The sequence below is a fragment of the Haemorhous mexicanus genome, chromosome 25 (genome assembly GCF_027477595.1).
Source record: "Haemorhous mexicanus isolate bHaeMex1 chromosome 25, bHaeMex1.pri, whole genome shotgun sequence".
NCBI classification, from domain to species: domain Eukaryota; kingdom Metazoa; phylum Chordata; class Aves; order Passeriformes; family Fringillidae; genus Haemorhous; species Haemorhous mexicanus.
In genome coordinates this window covers 2,982,913-2,998,365 of record NC_082365.1, presented here as the reverse complement: position 1 = coordinate 2,998,365, position 15,453 = coordinate 2,982,913, and the positions used below count along the sequence as shown (strand labels likewise).

The 15,453-nt window shown below is 49.0% G+C and overlaps 1 protein-coding gene across 2 annotated transcripts in view; it reads right to left on the bottom strand.

Moving 5' to 3' along the window:
• Positions 1–15,453, bottom strand: part of NFASC (neurofascin) — a 78,568-nt gene that overhangs the window by 24,250 nt on the left and 38,865 nt on the right. The window contains exons 18-24 of one of the 2 annotated variants that reach the window (XM_059867720.1): positions 15,229–15,299; positions 14,046–14,268; positions 11,874–11,989; positions 10,592–10,796; positions 8,610–8,732; positions 7,636–7,809; positions 3,390–3,404 (exon numbers count right to left, since the gene is read on the bottom strand). In XM_059867720.1, coding sequence (XP_059723703.1) covers positions 3,390–3,404; positions 7,636–7,809; positions 8,610–8,732; positions 10,592–10,796; positions 11,874–11,989; positions 14,046–14,268; positions 15,229–15,299 — 927 coding nt within the window. The remainder of the gene's footprint in view (positions 1–3,389; positions 3,405–7,635; positions 7,810–8,609; positions 8,733–10,591; positions 10,797–11,873; positions 11,990–14,045; positions 14,269–15,228; positions 15,300–15,453) is intronic. The other variant, XM_059867719.1, reaches the window with a different exon arrangement.

Below are 15,453 nucleotides of genomic sequence, written 5' to 3'. Positions count from 1 at the left end.
GATCCAGCTCTGGAGTGGGAAAGGGAATTTTCCATGCCCTGAGTCCTCTCCTGGAGCCTGGAATGGGGAGGAAGATGAGGCAGCAATTCCTGACCTCCAGCTCCACTTCCCAACTCTCCAAAGTGTCATTTCTCCTTTTGGAGAAGTGGAAAATGGAGGAATGGGCTCTGGATAATTGGGGGATTGTCCCTGAAATCACAAAGAATTCCAGTGGGGCAAGAAGTGAATGGAATGATTCGGTGCTGGCAGAGATCAGGCCGTGATTCCAGAGTTCAGCAGGAGCCTCTGGAAGCAGAAAAGGACTTGGGGTGATCCTGATCCACACAGAAAATCCGGATTCTGTTGGCTGAGCCAAACCCTGGATGGAGAAGGAGCTGGAGGAGAGAGTGGTCCTGATCCTGAGTTTTTTAATGTGGATTTTCAGGGATTTGATGTTCATTTCCAGGATATTTAATGTTAATTTTCAGGATTTTTATGTGCATTTCCAGGTTCCCACCACCTAAACCTGTTATTCCTCTTTTTTGGGGGGCGAGGTGGAGGAAGAGTAAAAGACAGGGAGGAGAAAAATTGGCATCTGTTCAGGAATGGGGGAAAAAAGGCAAAATCATATCAGGAAGAGACATTGCTGCAGCAAAATCCAAGGAAAAGGAACATCCACGAGGCAGGAAAGTGAATCCTGCACTTGGATCCCTCGGGAAAACCTTCCCTGGGAATCTGTTCCTGCTTGGAATGTGCAGAGGCAAAGCTGAGAGCCTGGGAGCTGCTGCTGCTCCCAGAAAAAGCTTTTTTTTTTGGGATGAGTTTGGGGCTGGCTGCACTCCCTGCTCGGAAATTCCTGCTTTCCTGAGCTGGGAAAAGGCTGATTGGAATGTGGGGTGTGGAGAAATCAGAATTTTCCAAGTTTGGGAGATTTGGAATGGTGTTGTGGCGATGCAGGGCGGAGCTGGGATATCCGGGATGGGGTTTTCCACGGGAGGAGGAGGAGGAGGAGGAGGAGGAGGAGGTGGAGGAGGAGCTGTCCCTGGTGCTGGAAAAGTTCTTTCCCTGCTCCCACGTTTTGGGAATAGCGAGGAGGGCAAAGCCAGCAGAAGGCTCCATGCAGAACATGCACAGCTGAAATTCCCGCTCAACCCTTCCAATGGACACCGGGAGTGGGAGGAATCTCCTGGATCGAAGCCCTGGGAGAGCTACAGGGAATCTCCAACAAAAATTTAAAAATCCCAAATCTCCAGCTGCGATCCCACAGGTGCTGGAAGCCAGAAATGTTCTGGGTTTGGCGGGGTGGGGATGGCGAGGGTTAAAAAGGGAGAGGGGTTTGTGCAGAGCTGGGGTTAAAATCCTCTGTGAGAGGGGGGAAAGCTCTTTAATAGGGAAAAATAATAGGGAAAACCCCTCTTTTGTAGGGAAAAAAACCCCTTCTGTTATAGGAAAAAATGCCTCTTTAGTAGGAGAAAACTCCTCTTTAATAGGGGAAAATTTCTCTTTCATATGGGGAAAAAAACCCCTCTAAAATAGGGGAAAAGTGGGAAAACTCCTCTTTAATAGAGGGAAAATCTCTCTTTCATATGGGGAAAAAAACCCCCTTTAAAATAGGGGGAAAGTGGGAAAACTCCTCTTTAATAGAGGGAAAATTTCTCTTTCATATGGGGCAAAAAACCCCCTTTAAAATAGGGGGAAAGTGGGAAAACTCCTCTTTAATAGAGGGAAAATTTCTCTTTCATATGGGGCAAAAAACCCTCTTTAAAATAGGGGGAAAGTGGGAAAACTTCTCTTTAATAGAGGGAAAATCCCTCTTCTTAAATGGGGAAAAAATGTCTTTAATAGAGGGAAACAAAATCTTTAATAAGGAATAAAACATTTTCCATGTTGAAAAAATCCCCTTCAAAACAGGAACAAAGCCCCCTCTAAAACAGGGGGGGAAACCCCACATTAAGAGGGAAAACTCCTGTTTAATAGGAGAAAAAAATCCTCTTTAATATTGAAAAAAGCCCTTTAATAGGCAAAAATGCTCCTCTTTAATATGGGAAAACATCCCCTCTAAAACAGGGGGGAAACTCTCATTAATGGGGAAAAACTTGTCACTATTAGGGGGAAAAAACCCCTACTAAAATAGGGAAATAAAACACATTAAAATATGAAAAACCCACCATCTTTAGGAAAAAATCCATCTTTAATATTGGAAAAAACCCCCTGTAATAAGAAAAAAAACCCTATTTAACAGGGGAAAAAACCCCACTTTAATAGGGGAAAAAACACACTTTAATAGGGGAAAACACCCCACTTTAATAGGGGAAAAAATCCACTTTAATAAGGGAAAAAACCCTCTTTAATAGGAGAAAAAAAACACTTTATTAGGGGAAAAATCCCGCTTTATTAGGGAAAAAATCCACTTTATTAGGGAAAAAATCCACTTTAATAAGGGAAAAAACCCACTTTAATAGGGAAAAAACCTAATTTAATAGGGAAAAAACCCCACTTTAATAGGGAAAAAACCCCACTGTAATAGGGGATAAAAACCACTTTATTAGGGAAAAAACTCCTATTTAATAGGAGAAAAAATCCACTTTAATAGGGGAAAAAACCACTTTATTAGGGAAAAAAACCCTCTTTAATAGGGGAAAAACGCACTTTAATAGGGAAAAAATCATCTTTAATAGGGGGAAAAAACCCACTTTAATAGGGGAAAAAACCCCATTTTAATAGGGGAAAAGCCCACTTTAATAAGGGAAAAATCCCACTTTATTAGGGGAAAAAATCCAATTTAATAGGGAAAAAACCCACTTTAATAGGAAAAAAACCCCACTGTAATAGGGGATAAAAACCACTTTATTAAGGATAAAACCCCTCTTTAATGGGGGAAAAAAAAACACTTTAATAGGGGAAAAAAACCCACTTTAATAGGGAAAAAACCAGTTTAATAGGGAAAAAAACCACTTTATTAGGGAAAAAAAACCCTCTTTATTGGGGGGAAAAAAACCACTTTAATAGGGGAAAAAACCCCACTTTATTAGGAGAAAAACCCACTTTAATAGGGGAAAAAACCCACTTTAATAGGGGAAAAACGCACTTTAATAGGGGAAAAAACCCACTTTAATAGGGAAAAAATCCCATTTTAATGGGAACTCGACTCTCCTTTGGGCTTGCCCAGCCCTCAGCCACTGTTGTTTGGTTTTCACGAGATTTTTGAGCGGCTTTTAAGCCTGGCTTAGAGACCTTTTAATCTTCGCCTGCCCCGCTGTGGAGCCGCCCCGGTCCCCTCTGTGCCTGGAAGGATTGAAGTGCCCAATTGGCGTGGCCATTGGAAGGGTTTTAATGAACTTCTCGGCTTAATTGGCAGCTTAATTGGCAAGCTCCGTTGCCCCCATGCCGGTTACCTCCGGGTACGGTACCTGGGCTTGGCGTGGCTTCGGAGGCAGCGCCAGGGATAGAGAGAGAGGGGGGAAAAATGGGAAAACGGAGAGAAAGAGGGAAGAGAAAAACACAGGAATTTATCAAACAACCCCAACGCGCCGCCAGGACACTCGGAGTCATCGGAGAGAGGAGAGAGAGGGGGGAAATGGGGTTAAATCCAACGTGAGACGGCCTCTGGAATTCAGGAATGGGGATAAACTGGGAATCGGGGATAAACTGGGAATCAGGGATGAACCATGCCAGGGAATCTGGGATAAACTGGCAATCAGGGATAAACCATGCCAGGGAATCTGGGATAAACTGGCAATCAGGGATAAACCAGGAATCAGGGATAAACCACATCAGAGAATCTGGATAAACCAGGAATCAGGGATCAACTGGGAATCTGGGATAAACTGGGAATCAGGGATGAATCATGCCAGGGAATCTGGGATAAACTGGGAATCTGGGATAAACCATGCCAGGGAATCTGGGATAAACTGGCAATCAGGGATAAACCATGCCAGGGAATCTGGGATAAACTGGCAATCAGGGATAAACCAGGAATCAGGGATAAACCACATCAGAGAATCTGGATAAACCAGGAATCAGGGATAAACTGGGAATCTGGGATAAACTGGGAATCAGGGATGAATCATGCCAGGGAATCTGGGATAAACTGGGAATCTGGGATAAACCATGCCAGGGAATCTGGGGTAAATCAGGAATCAGGGATAAACCATGCCAGGGAATCTGGATGAACCGGGAATCTGGGATAAACTGGGAATCTGGGATAAACTGGGAATCAGGGATGAATCATGCCAGGGAATCTGGGATAAATCAGGAATCTGGGATAAACCATGCCAGGGAATCTGGGATAAACTGGCAATCAGGGATGAATCATGCCAGGGAATCTGGATGAACCGGGAATCTGGGATAAACTGGGAATCTGGGATAAACTGGGAATCAGGGATGAATCATGCCAGGGAATCTGGGATAAACTGGGAATCTGGGATAAACCATGCCAGGGAATCTGGGGTAAATCAGGAATCAGGGATAAACCATGCCAGGGAATCTGGATGAACCGGGAATCTGGGATAAACTGGGAATCTGGGATAAACTGGGAATCAGGGATGAATCATGCCAGGGAATCTGGGATAAATCAGGAATCTGGGATAAACCATGCCAGGGAATCTGGGATAAACTGGCAATCAGGGATGAATCATGCCAGGGAATCTGGATGAACCGGGAATCTGGGATAAACTGGGAATCTGGGATAAACTGGGAATCAGGGATAAACCATGCCAGGGAATCTGGGGTAAATCAGGAATCAGGGATAAACCACACCAGGGAATCTGGGATAAACCAGGAATCACAGATAAACCACGCCAGAGAATCTGGGATAAATCAGGAATCAGGGATAAACCACGCCAGAGAATCTGGGATAAATCAGGAATCAGGGATAAACCATGCTAGGGAATCTGGGATAAACTGGGAATCAGGGATAAACCATGCCACGGAATCTGGGGTAAACCAGGAATCAGGGATAAACCATGACAGGGAATCTGGGATAAACCAGGGATCAGGGATAAACCACGCCAGGGAATCTGGGATAAACTGGGAATCAGGGATAAACCAGGGATCAGGAAATCAGAGATAAACCATGCCAGGAAATCAGGGATAAACCAGGGATCAGGGATAAACCAGGAATCGGGGATAAACCATGCCAGGAAATCTGGGATAAACCAGGAATCAGGAAATCTGGGATAAACCAGGAATCAGGGATAATCCATGCCAGGGAGTCTGGGGTAAACCAGGAATCAGGAAATCTGGGATAAACCAGGAATCAGGGATAAACCACGCCAGGAAATCTGGGATAAACCAGGAATCAGGGATAAACCAGGAATCAGGAAATCTGGGATAAACCAGGACTGGGGATAAACCATGCCAGAGAATCTGGGATAAATCAGGAATCAGGGATAAACAAGGAATCAGAAAATCAGGGACAAACCAGGAATCAGGAATTCAGGGATAAACCATGCCAGGAAATCTGGGGTAAATCAGGAATCAGGGATAAACCACGCCAAGAAATCTGGGAGAAACTGGAAATCGGGGATAAACCATGCCAGGGAATCCGGGATAAACCACACCAGGATCCAGGTTAAACACCCAAGAGGGGGCAGAGGTGGCACTGAGGTGACAGCAGTGGCATCGAGGTGACAATGGTCTCGTTAAGCCGAGCACTTAAGCGGGTGTTTAGGTCTAATCCCAACAAAACCTGGTTTTGACACTGAATTTCGATTTTCCCTTGGTTTTTCCTTGCTTGTCCCACCTGATTTAAACTCTGGAAGAGTCTGGTGAGCAGGGAACCTCCTCGGAGCACGAAAATGGGATTAATTTCCTTAATCTGCTTTTTTTTCCTTAAATCCCAGCCTCGTTTCTCCCTCATCAAAGTGAGCAAAACTCACCTGTTTTGTGCTGTACCTCGTGTTTGGAGGGCAAATATGGGAGTAAATTACCAAAGTTTTATAAATTTTTGTGTTTTGACAGCCAAACTTTGTCTTTTTGGCAGCACCAAACCACACAGAGGGGGTTCCTTGTCTTCTCCAGCAGGTTTGGGCACCACCTGATATTTCCAATAACATTAAATTGATCCAAATCAATTAAAATTTGATTAAAATTTACACCAGGACTGATATCTCACTGTTATCAGTGTCCAAAATTTGGGTGTGAACCAGCTAAAAATTCAATTTTCAGCTTCAATCCAACCCCTGAGCTCTCACAATTCCTTTTAAAACAATTCCAGGCCCCTCTCATGTTTTCCTTAGCTGTTTTCTCCCCTCCATCCAATAAATTCTGCTGGATCCCACCCCAGGGGGGTCGGGAATGGTTTTATTCCCACGGGATCTGGGCAGGAATCACTTTCCCCACTCAGAGCCATTAGCTGGGATGGGGGATGGAGGGAAGGAGAGACAACCCCATTAAATCCCAGCTCTAACCCAATCCCAGCTCTGTCAGCCGAGCCTAAAGAGGTGTGAGAGCAGCCCCTGGTTCCCTCAGGGCTCCAGAACTTCCACTTAAATTTGATGGATGTTCCACAAGGGGAGTTTTATCTGATTATGGGGCCGAGATTGGGGCTCTGGAGGCTTTTAGGGTCAGGTGACACCTGTGGGGTGACAGGGAGGTGGCATCAGGAATTTTATCTGATTATGGGGCCAAAATTGGGGCTCTGGAGGCTTTTAGGGTCGGGTGACACCCATGTGGTGACAGGGATGGGACATCAGGAGTTTTATCTGATTATGGGGCCGAGACTGGGGCTCTGGAGGCTTTTAGGGTCGGGTGACTCCCATGGGGTGACAGGGAGGTGGCACCAAGTTCCCTGCACTCAAAAATCCCCCAAAGCTGCCCCTGTTGAGCTGATACAGAAACACAAAGGGCAAATCAGAGTTTCACCCTCAGCACAAGGAGAGTGAGATCCAAAATCATGGATTGGCTTGGGTTGGAACGAACCTCAAATCCCACCCAGGGACATTTCCACCATCCCAGGTGGCTCCAAGCTGACCTTGGACACTTTCAGGGATGCAGGAGCATCCACAACCTCTCCCTTCCAAGCCCTCCGTGTGAGGAATTCCTGAATCCCATCTCGTCCTGCCCTCTTTTGGTAAAAAACCCATAAATTCTACAAATATCCTCCTGCTCCAGGGCACACAAGGAATGTCCCTCCCCTGGGGACAGTCCCCAGGTCACCTCAGCTGGGTTTTTACTGCAGCATTTGGCCACTTCCACCTCTGCAAGAAAACCTCAGTGGCCATCGCTGTCCTGCACTCCTGGTTTTTGGGGTTCCCTGATGCAATTTTTGGGCTGTCCCATGGCCCATCGTGATGCCATTTTTGGGTTCACCACGGCCTGTCACAATGTCATTTTTTGGGCTGTTCCATGGCCTGTCATGGCACCATTTGTGAGGCTGCCACAGCCTGCCACAATGCCATTTTTTGGCTATTCCATGGCCTGTCATGATAACATTTTTGACTTTTGTCACATCCTGCCACGATGCCATTTTTGGGCTGTTCCATGGCCTGTCACAACACCATTTTTGGAGTTGCCACATCCTGTCATGGTGCCATTTTTGGGCTGTTCCATGGCCTGTCCCGATGCCATTTTTGGCGTTGCCACATCCTGCCACGATGCCATTTTTTGGGTTTGACACATCCCTGTCCCCTCGGCCGAGCCGGGTGCTGCCCTTACCTTCGTCCAGCAGCGCCGGCGAGTCCTCCATCAGGATCTCTCCCTCTCCCACCTGGGTGCGGGCGCGGAGCCTGAAGCGGTAGCGGGAGATGGGGTCTGACCTCTGCACGGTGAACCTCGTCTGGTTGGGGGACAGGTTCTCCACCACCATCCTGCCCATCCGGGTCCCGTTAACTGCAGAGGGAAGGAAGGGCAGGCCAGGCTCAGCCTGGGCCAGGAATTTTGGGGTGTCCGGTTCGTCCCTCACCCCCCAGAGGGTCTGTGAGGTCGCCGTGGGGTCACTGAGGGGCTCAGAGCTGTGGCTGCTCTTGCACGTGGCCAGGTTGGGGCATTTGGTGACATTCTGGCTTGGGGACCTGCTGGGGGAGACCTTCAGGTGCTCTCTACTGCCCCAGGCTCTGGGGTATCACTTCCTAAATCTTGTGTTTGGATGAGCACCAAAACGACTCTGGCTGCAGCTAAAATCCTCCTAAATCCAAGATCCAGCTGATTTTCCCTCAAAAACTGAGTCTGGGGAGCTGCTGAGCACCCACCCCCTCCTTGATTAAGTGGAGATGTCTCCACCTTGTCCCCTCACCCCGGGGAGGCTCTGTGGAGTCACTGTGGGGCTCAGAGCTGTTAAATACTCCCAGTTTGGGCCACCTGGGGACCTGCTGGGGGGGACATTCAGGTGGGCAGAGAAGGCTCAGGGTCCTTCATGCTCTGGGTATCACCTCAACCAATTTGTGTTGGGGGAGCACAAAAATTCCTCAGGCAGCACCGAAAATCTTCCTAAATCTGAGATAAAACCAATTTCCTTTCAAAAATTGAGTCTGGGGAACTGCTGAGCACCCACCACCCCCCTAGAAATGACCAGAACCCCTCCCAACACCAGTTTGTCCCACCATGGAAGTCTCCAGTTCCTCATGGAGAGGAAAAAAGCAGGAAGGGAAGAATTTCCTGATTTATCCGTGGGAAGAAGACATGGGACGTACAGGGTTGGTATTGGAGGGTGTAGCCCGTGATGATCCCGTTGGGATGCTCGGGGTGATCCCACTCCAGGTTGATGACTTCCAGGTTGGGCTGTCGGATCCGCAGGTACCTGGGGGAGCTGGGCACTTGGAGGGGAGCGGGGAGGAGAGGGGAGAGAGGAGAAAACACACACGGGGTAACGAACCTGGCGCTGCTGCACCCGCCACGGGCACGGCCACACCCTGGCCACTCACCCCAAATGGATCATGCCAGGATTTATCCCAAAACGAGGGGCCAGGTGGGGTTTTTGGCCAAAAACCCCCATGGGATCCTCCAGTGAGGCCACAGAGCTGGAATGCAGCTCCAACCCCGCTGCTCCTGTTGGACCCAAACATCCCGGCCTTCCTTACACCACCCTCCTGAAGGCTGGGAAATTTTCAACCCAAAAATTTCTCCCTTAGAGGCACAAAAAGTGTCCCAAAAACTTCTCTGAACTCCAGCCCTACTTCTCCTCTTGGACCCAAATTTCCCGACCTTCCTTACACCCCCCACCCATCCCAAAGTTTTCTCTCAGAATCACAAAAAGTATCCCAAAAACTTCTCTAACTCCAGCTGCTCTTGGTCCCAAATTTCCTGACCTTTCTTACATCCCCCCACCCATCCCAAAGTTTCCGTCCCACAGATTTCTCTCTTAGAAGAACAATAAATATCCCAAAAACTTCTCTGAACTCCAGCCTCATTTCTGCCTGCTGGAAACAAATTTCCCAACCTTCCTTACACCTCCTCCCCCTTCCCATCCCAAGGTTTTCATCCCAAAGATTCCTCTCTTAGAACCCCCAAAAGGGGCTTCTCTTTTCCCAAACAATCACTGGGAAACAGAATTCCAGAGATCTCCCCAGGGAGCTGCTTCCCCCAGCTCTTCACCCTAAGGAATATTTGGCATTATCATTGGAAGGAAGGAAAGAATTATCCAGCCTGGAGTTAAATTATTCTCCTGATTTCCTCCTAATTGCGGTGTCTTAATTGGGGGAAGAGAGATGGGAGAGCTCAGGGATTTATTTTTAGTTGTTCAGGATATCCTTCAGCCTCCTCAATGTCATTTTGAGTCGATAAAAGGGCTTGGAAATGTAGGAAAATATAAAATCCGCATTTTCCCCTTGATAAGAGTAAAATCCATAATTATTAATTAACTCCACCTTCATGTCCTTATCATCATCCCAAATGTCCAAAGCCACCCCAAATCTCCAGGAAATAGGGTCACAATGCCCCTGCCTGCAAAACCTACAGGAACCAAACTGTTCCTTCTGAAACAACCTCAATTATCCACAGAAAATCCTTAAAAAAATTGAGATTTTCCCAAGGAATTGTGAAGGAAGAGACAGCGCTGAAAGGAAGAGCAAAGGGGAGACCCCAAAATATTTTGAGACAAGAGTTGCAAATGTTTTCTTGCATTTTTGTGACCTTCTGTGCCTGAACTCCTTCTTGTGCTGTAGGAAAAGTCACTTCCAGCCGTTGGAATTGCGGCTCCAACTCGGAATTATCGGCGTGTCTAAAAATAGCTCCTGTGCCAGTGACAAAATTAAACCCTTGAGTTCATCCTTGACACAAGAACGAGGTGCTCTTGCCTTAAAAGCCTGGCAGTGGTTCCTGAAGGTCCTGGGAAGGTTTTCCTGCCTTTTCCAGGATGGATCCAACCACTGCCATGTCCCCAAACCGCGGCTCGGGGACGTTTCCAGCTCAGGCAGCAAATCGAGGGCACTGAGCTGTGCTAGGAAAGGGTTTTGCAAATATTTCTCTCATTCAGCCCAAAATCTTCTTGGATGAGGTGTCCAGACCCCCTGACTGAGGGATTTTTGGGAATGCTGAAGTGGGTCAGGAGCCAACTCCAGCTTTGGCTTCAACGATGACACTCGTCTAAAATCTCTCCTCAGGTGCGGCTCAGCTCCCTGGATCTGCTCCACCCAAACCTCTCCCAGCAGGAAAAAACTTCCCTGTGGGAACATACCTCCTTCAGGGGTGGGGAATTCCTTCATTTCGCTGCGGGGCCCGTCCCCTCGGCCGTTGGTGACCACCATCTCCAGCTTGTAGTTGCTGTAAGGGAACAGCCGGGACACGATGCCCCGGTTGCGGTCTCCAGGAAAACTCACAAACTGCCGTTTTTTGGAGACCCACAGGTTCTTCAGCAAGCTGCTGTCTCTCCAGAAATAGGCCTTCAAGAAACAGGCAGGCCAGGTGATCCCTTTAATAAAGGGTTTTTTGGGGTTTTTAGGTGTTAAAAAGCAGAATTTTGTCTTCAAGGGTGGCTCGAGGGTGTGGGAGTTTTTAGAGGAGTTAGTGAAGCTCCATGAGGAAAGTCAGGGTGCTACCCGAGGAAGAGGCTGAGCAGGAAGTTAAGAGCTCCCCAAAACATGGAGCAAAACCTCTGAGCTCAGACTAAAGCCACTCCTAATTCCCAAAGATTAAAATCCAAGTGGTTCTCCCTTTCTGCTCATGGTGTACAAGGACAGGTGGGACACACCCAGGCACGAATAAAAGCCTGAATTTGGGAAATCTCCCATTCGAGCTCCTGACTGTAAATCCTATTTCATGCAGAAACAAGAATCCATTCAGAAAATCCCTCGGAATCAGGAAAAGTGGAGCCAGCAGATGATTGGATTGGGAATGTTGGGATTCTTTGTCAGACATGAGGTTTTGGGAAAGTTTTAACACCCAGGGAAGGGCCCTGCTCAGGGTTTGGCTTGGTTTGAATGGCTCCACCATCTGTGCATTAGCAGCAAATATAAATATTAGAAATAAGTGTGGAAAGACTGATAAATATTAAATATAACCCTGGAAAGACCCAGAAAAACACAGATCCACGTTGGCTTTAGTGCTCAGTTAGTCCTGACCGCAGGTTTAGGCTTTGCAAGGGTTGTTGATCAGTAAAAAATGCTGTCAGTGTTTTGGGGATGACACAAAACCTGACTTGGTTGGGGTCATTCCCTCAGAGCCCCTTTTCTCCGTGACCAGGACCATCCCAATCCCTCCCTGTTTTCTTGGAGCATCCCAAATCCTGCAGCCAAGCCCAGAGGAAGCAACAGGAGACATCCCCAACCCCACCCTGACATCCCAAAGAGCAAATCCTTGGAGCTGCCCCAAACCCAAAGGCTCCTGGTGGAAGTTTTCTGTCATCCCCACATCCAGCAGCTCCACCCCTGGGAGCCAGCTGGGAATTTTGGGAGGTTTAGCTGTGTTAGTGGTCAGTGCTGGGCGGGGATTTGGGGCTGGGGAGTTTGGGATTTGCTCACTCGGTACTCCTTGAGCTGTCCCTGGATGGTGTCCAGGTGCACCCGGGTCCAGGTCAGAGCTATGGCAGTGCTGTTTAACACTCTGATCCTGACATCCGTGGGCGCAGCCTTGGGATCTGGGCGGGCAGGGACAAAGCAGAGCGGCCATTAGGAACCTGGAATGACCCTGGAGCTCGGACAGATGGACAGCTGGACAGCTGGACACCCCCTGCTGTGCTTTTCCCATCACAAATCCCATGAGCAGCAGCCCCACCCTCTTCCATGGGAAGGAAGTGAATCTGATTTCACTCCTCCAACCATCAGGAGAACATTCCTGACCCAGCTGAAAGGGGAAATTCCTGCTGCAGGGAAGGGTCTGGCTCACCTCCCTCTCCAGGTGAGGGATCCCAGCATGTCCAACCCTCTCCTTCCTTACCTGCCCCAAAGTTGGACCCTAAAGATCCAGAAAAACCTCATTTCCATATTTTTAATCATAATTTGGTCAGTTTGCTGTTGATCCACTTGGAATTTTACCTCCTTCCTACAGCTTCTGCTGTGTGGAGAGATCTGGAGTGAAACAGCTCGGATCGGATTATTTTTGGGACAGTTTTAGTGGATTTTTGGGATTTTTAACCCATCCCACCTCTCAAACAGAGGCAGGAGAAGCTTTGTTCTCCCTGCTTTACCTCCATACAGCACACACACACTTGGAGGCTCATCCAGATCCTCCCAAACCTCCAAATTATTGCAGAAATTTCCAGAAGAAATTAAAAAAAAAACCCTGGGAGGGCATAGAAAATTGAGCTACGTCCAGTTTGCTTCCAGTTCTTTGTCTTCCCCTGATTCTCACTTTTTTGCCCCATTGCCCTTGCCCTGTCTCCTCTGGGAGATGCCCAGCTGGAGGAGGTGCTGTCTGTGCCATCCCAATCCCAAAATTCCAGCTTTACTTCCAATTTCTGTGCCCTGCTGGTGCCCCTTGGCTTCAAACCCAGGGTCATGGATGGTCACCTGGTTTATCCCAGAATTCCATCTTTACTTCCAGTTTTTGTGTCTTGTTTGTGCCCCTCGGCTTCAAACCTGGAATCTCCTGCCTCATCCACCTTCCTTCTTGAAAATTCCGGAAGTCCCACAGCCAGGGGGACTTCCATAGCCCAGGTGGGCACAGACAGCCCAGATGGCCACTGAGAAGAACAACTCCCATAGCCCAGGTGGCCACAGACAGGGACAACTCCCATAGCCCAGGTGGCCACGGACAGGGACACCTCCCATAGCCCAGGTGGCCACGGACAGGGACACCTCCCATAGCCCAGGTGGCCACAGACAGGGACACCTCCCATAGCCCAGGTGGCCACTGAGAGGAACACCTCCCATAGCCCAGGTGGCCACTGACAGGGACACCTCCCATAGCCCAGGTGGCCACAGACAAGGACACCTCCCACAGCCCAGGTGGCCACGGACAGGGACACCTCCCATAGCCCAGGTGGCCATGGACAGGGACACCTCCCATAGCCCAGGTGGCCATGGACAGGAACACCTCCCATACCCCAGGTGGCCACAGACAAGGACAACTTCCATAGCCCAGGTGGCCACGGACAGGGACACCTCCCATAGCCCAGGTGGCCATGGATAGGGACACCTCCCATAGCCCAGGTGGCCACGGACAGGGACAACTTTTATAGCCCAGGTGGCCATGGATAGGGACACCTCCCATAGCCCAGATGGCCACTGAGAAGAACACCTCCCATAGCCCAGGTGACCACGGACAGGGACACCTCCCATAGCCCAGGTGGCCACAGACAAGGACACCTTCCATAGCCCAGGTGGCCACAGACAGGGACACCTTCCATAGCCCAGGTGGCCATGGATAGGGACACCTCCCATAGCCCAGGTGGCCACACATAGGAACTCCTCCCATAGCCCAGGTGGCCACGGACAGGGACACCTCCCATAGCCCAGGTGGCCACAGACAGAGACTCCTCCCATAGCCCAGGTGGCCATGGACAGGGACACATCCCATAGCCCAGGTGGCCATGGACAGGGACACCTTCCACAGTCCAGCTCCTCCAAGCCTTCTCCAAACTAAAAATGGATTTTTGTCCCAAATCCCTCAGTGCCTCGCCCACATCCCGGGCACTCCTTGCCCTTGGCTGGGCCCGTCCCCAAAATCCCTCCTGCAGCTGTGGGAATACTCACAATCCTCCCCGGAGTATCCGATGTAGGTGTCGGGCTCGGGGGCTCTGCCGAAGTCGTTCTCGGCCTGCACCTTGATCTCGTAGGGGACGAAGATGGGCGTGTTCCACACCACGTGCCGCGCGCTCCGCACCGTCTCGTTGTACCAGCTCCCGCGGGGGTCCCGCCGCCGCCACCTCACGATGTACCTGAGGTTGGGCCCGTAAGCCTGAGTTGCGTTCAGGGGCTTCGGTGGAGCGAAACAGAGAAGGAGGAATAAAAAAGAAAAATTTTTTTTAAAATTGGATTTTTCCGCCAAGGAGAACCCAAAGTTCTGCTCAGCAGTGGGGTTGTGTTCCAGGCTCCATCAGCAAATCCCAAAGGAGGACGAGGTTTTGTTCCCAAGGAGAGGCAGAACGAGTTCTTGCCCTCCAGAGCCATGGCAGGACAGTGAAATTTTATTCACAAAAATCCAAGATTTTATTCCTGGAGCGGTTTGGGTTGAAAGGGATTTAAATTCCAAGCCCCTTCCATGAGCAGAGACACTTCCTGTGTCCTGTGTCCTAGCCCAGATTCCCCATCTATATATTATATAAAATAAATCAAATATGTGCATAATATCGAATTAAACAATATATATTCCATATCTACTGTCCCCCTATTCCAGTCTCTGTTCCCGCTGCCATTCCAGCCCTCCCCACGGCTCATCCCTGATTTGTGGCTGACACCTACTGGTACAGGGAGCAAAGCAGGAGCAGCCCCATAAATCCTCTGAGCTGCTCAAGGACTCGACTTCAGGTCACCCTCGGGAAGCTGAGTCTGGGATCCGGCATCTTCGGATGCCACGTCTTTGAATTATTTAATTATCAATTTTTAAATTATTCTTTTTATCACAGCACTAAAAATGGCCTTTCTTGTACCTTCTGCTTTTTGTTTCATGGAGTCCTGGAGTGGTTTGGGTTGGGAGGGGCCCGAAATCCCATTCCACTCCACCCCTTCCGTGATCCCAGATTGCTCCAACCTGGCCTGGGACACTTCCAGGGATGGGACAGCCATGGATTTTCTGGGAATTCCATCCCAACCCCTCCCCATCCTCCTGGTGAAGGATTCATTCCCAATATCCCACCTATCCCTGCCCTCTGGCACTCTGAACCCATTCCCCCTCATCCCACAGCTCCATCCCAAAAGGCATCCAAGAAGAACTCACAGTCCACGTTATCTCCATGTTGTTTTTTTGGGTCCCTGCCCCTTGAACTCCTGTTGGATTTATTTCAGGACCTGAAATTCACATTGAAAACCAAACCAGTGAATTTTTCAATGTCAAAAAACAACCACTGAGGGGTTAAAACCCTGCAAGCCGAAAGTCCTTCCAAGGCAGAAGTTAATGGCCTGGTTTTTCCAGAAGTTCCCATTCAGGTTAATGGGACACGAG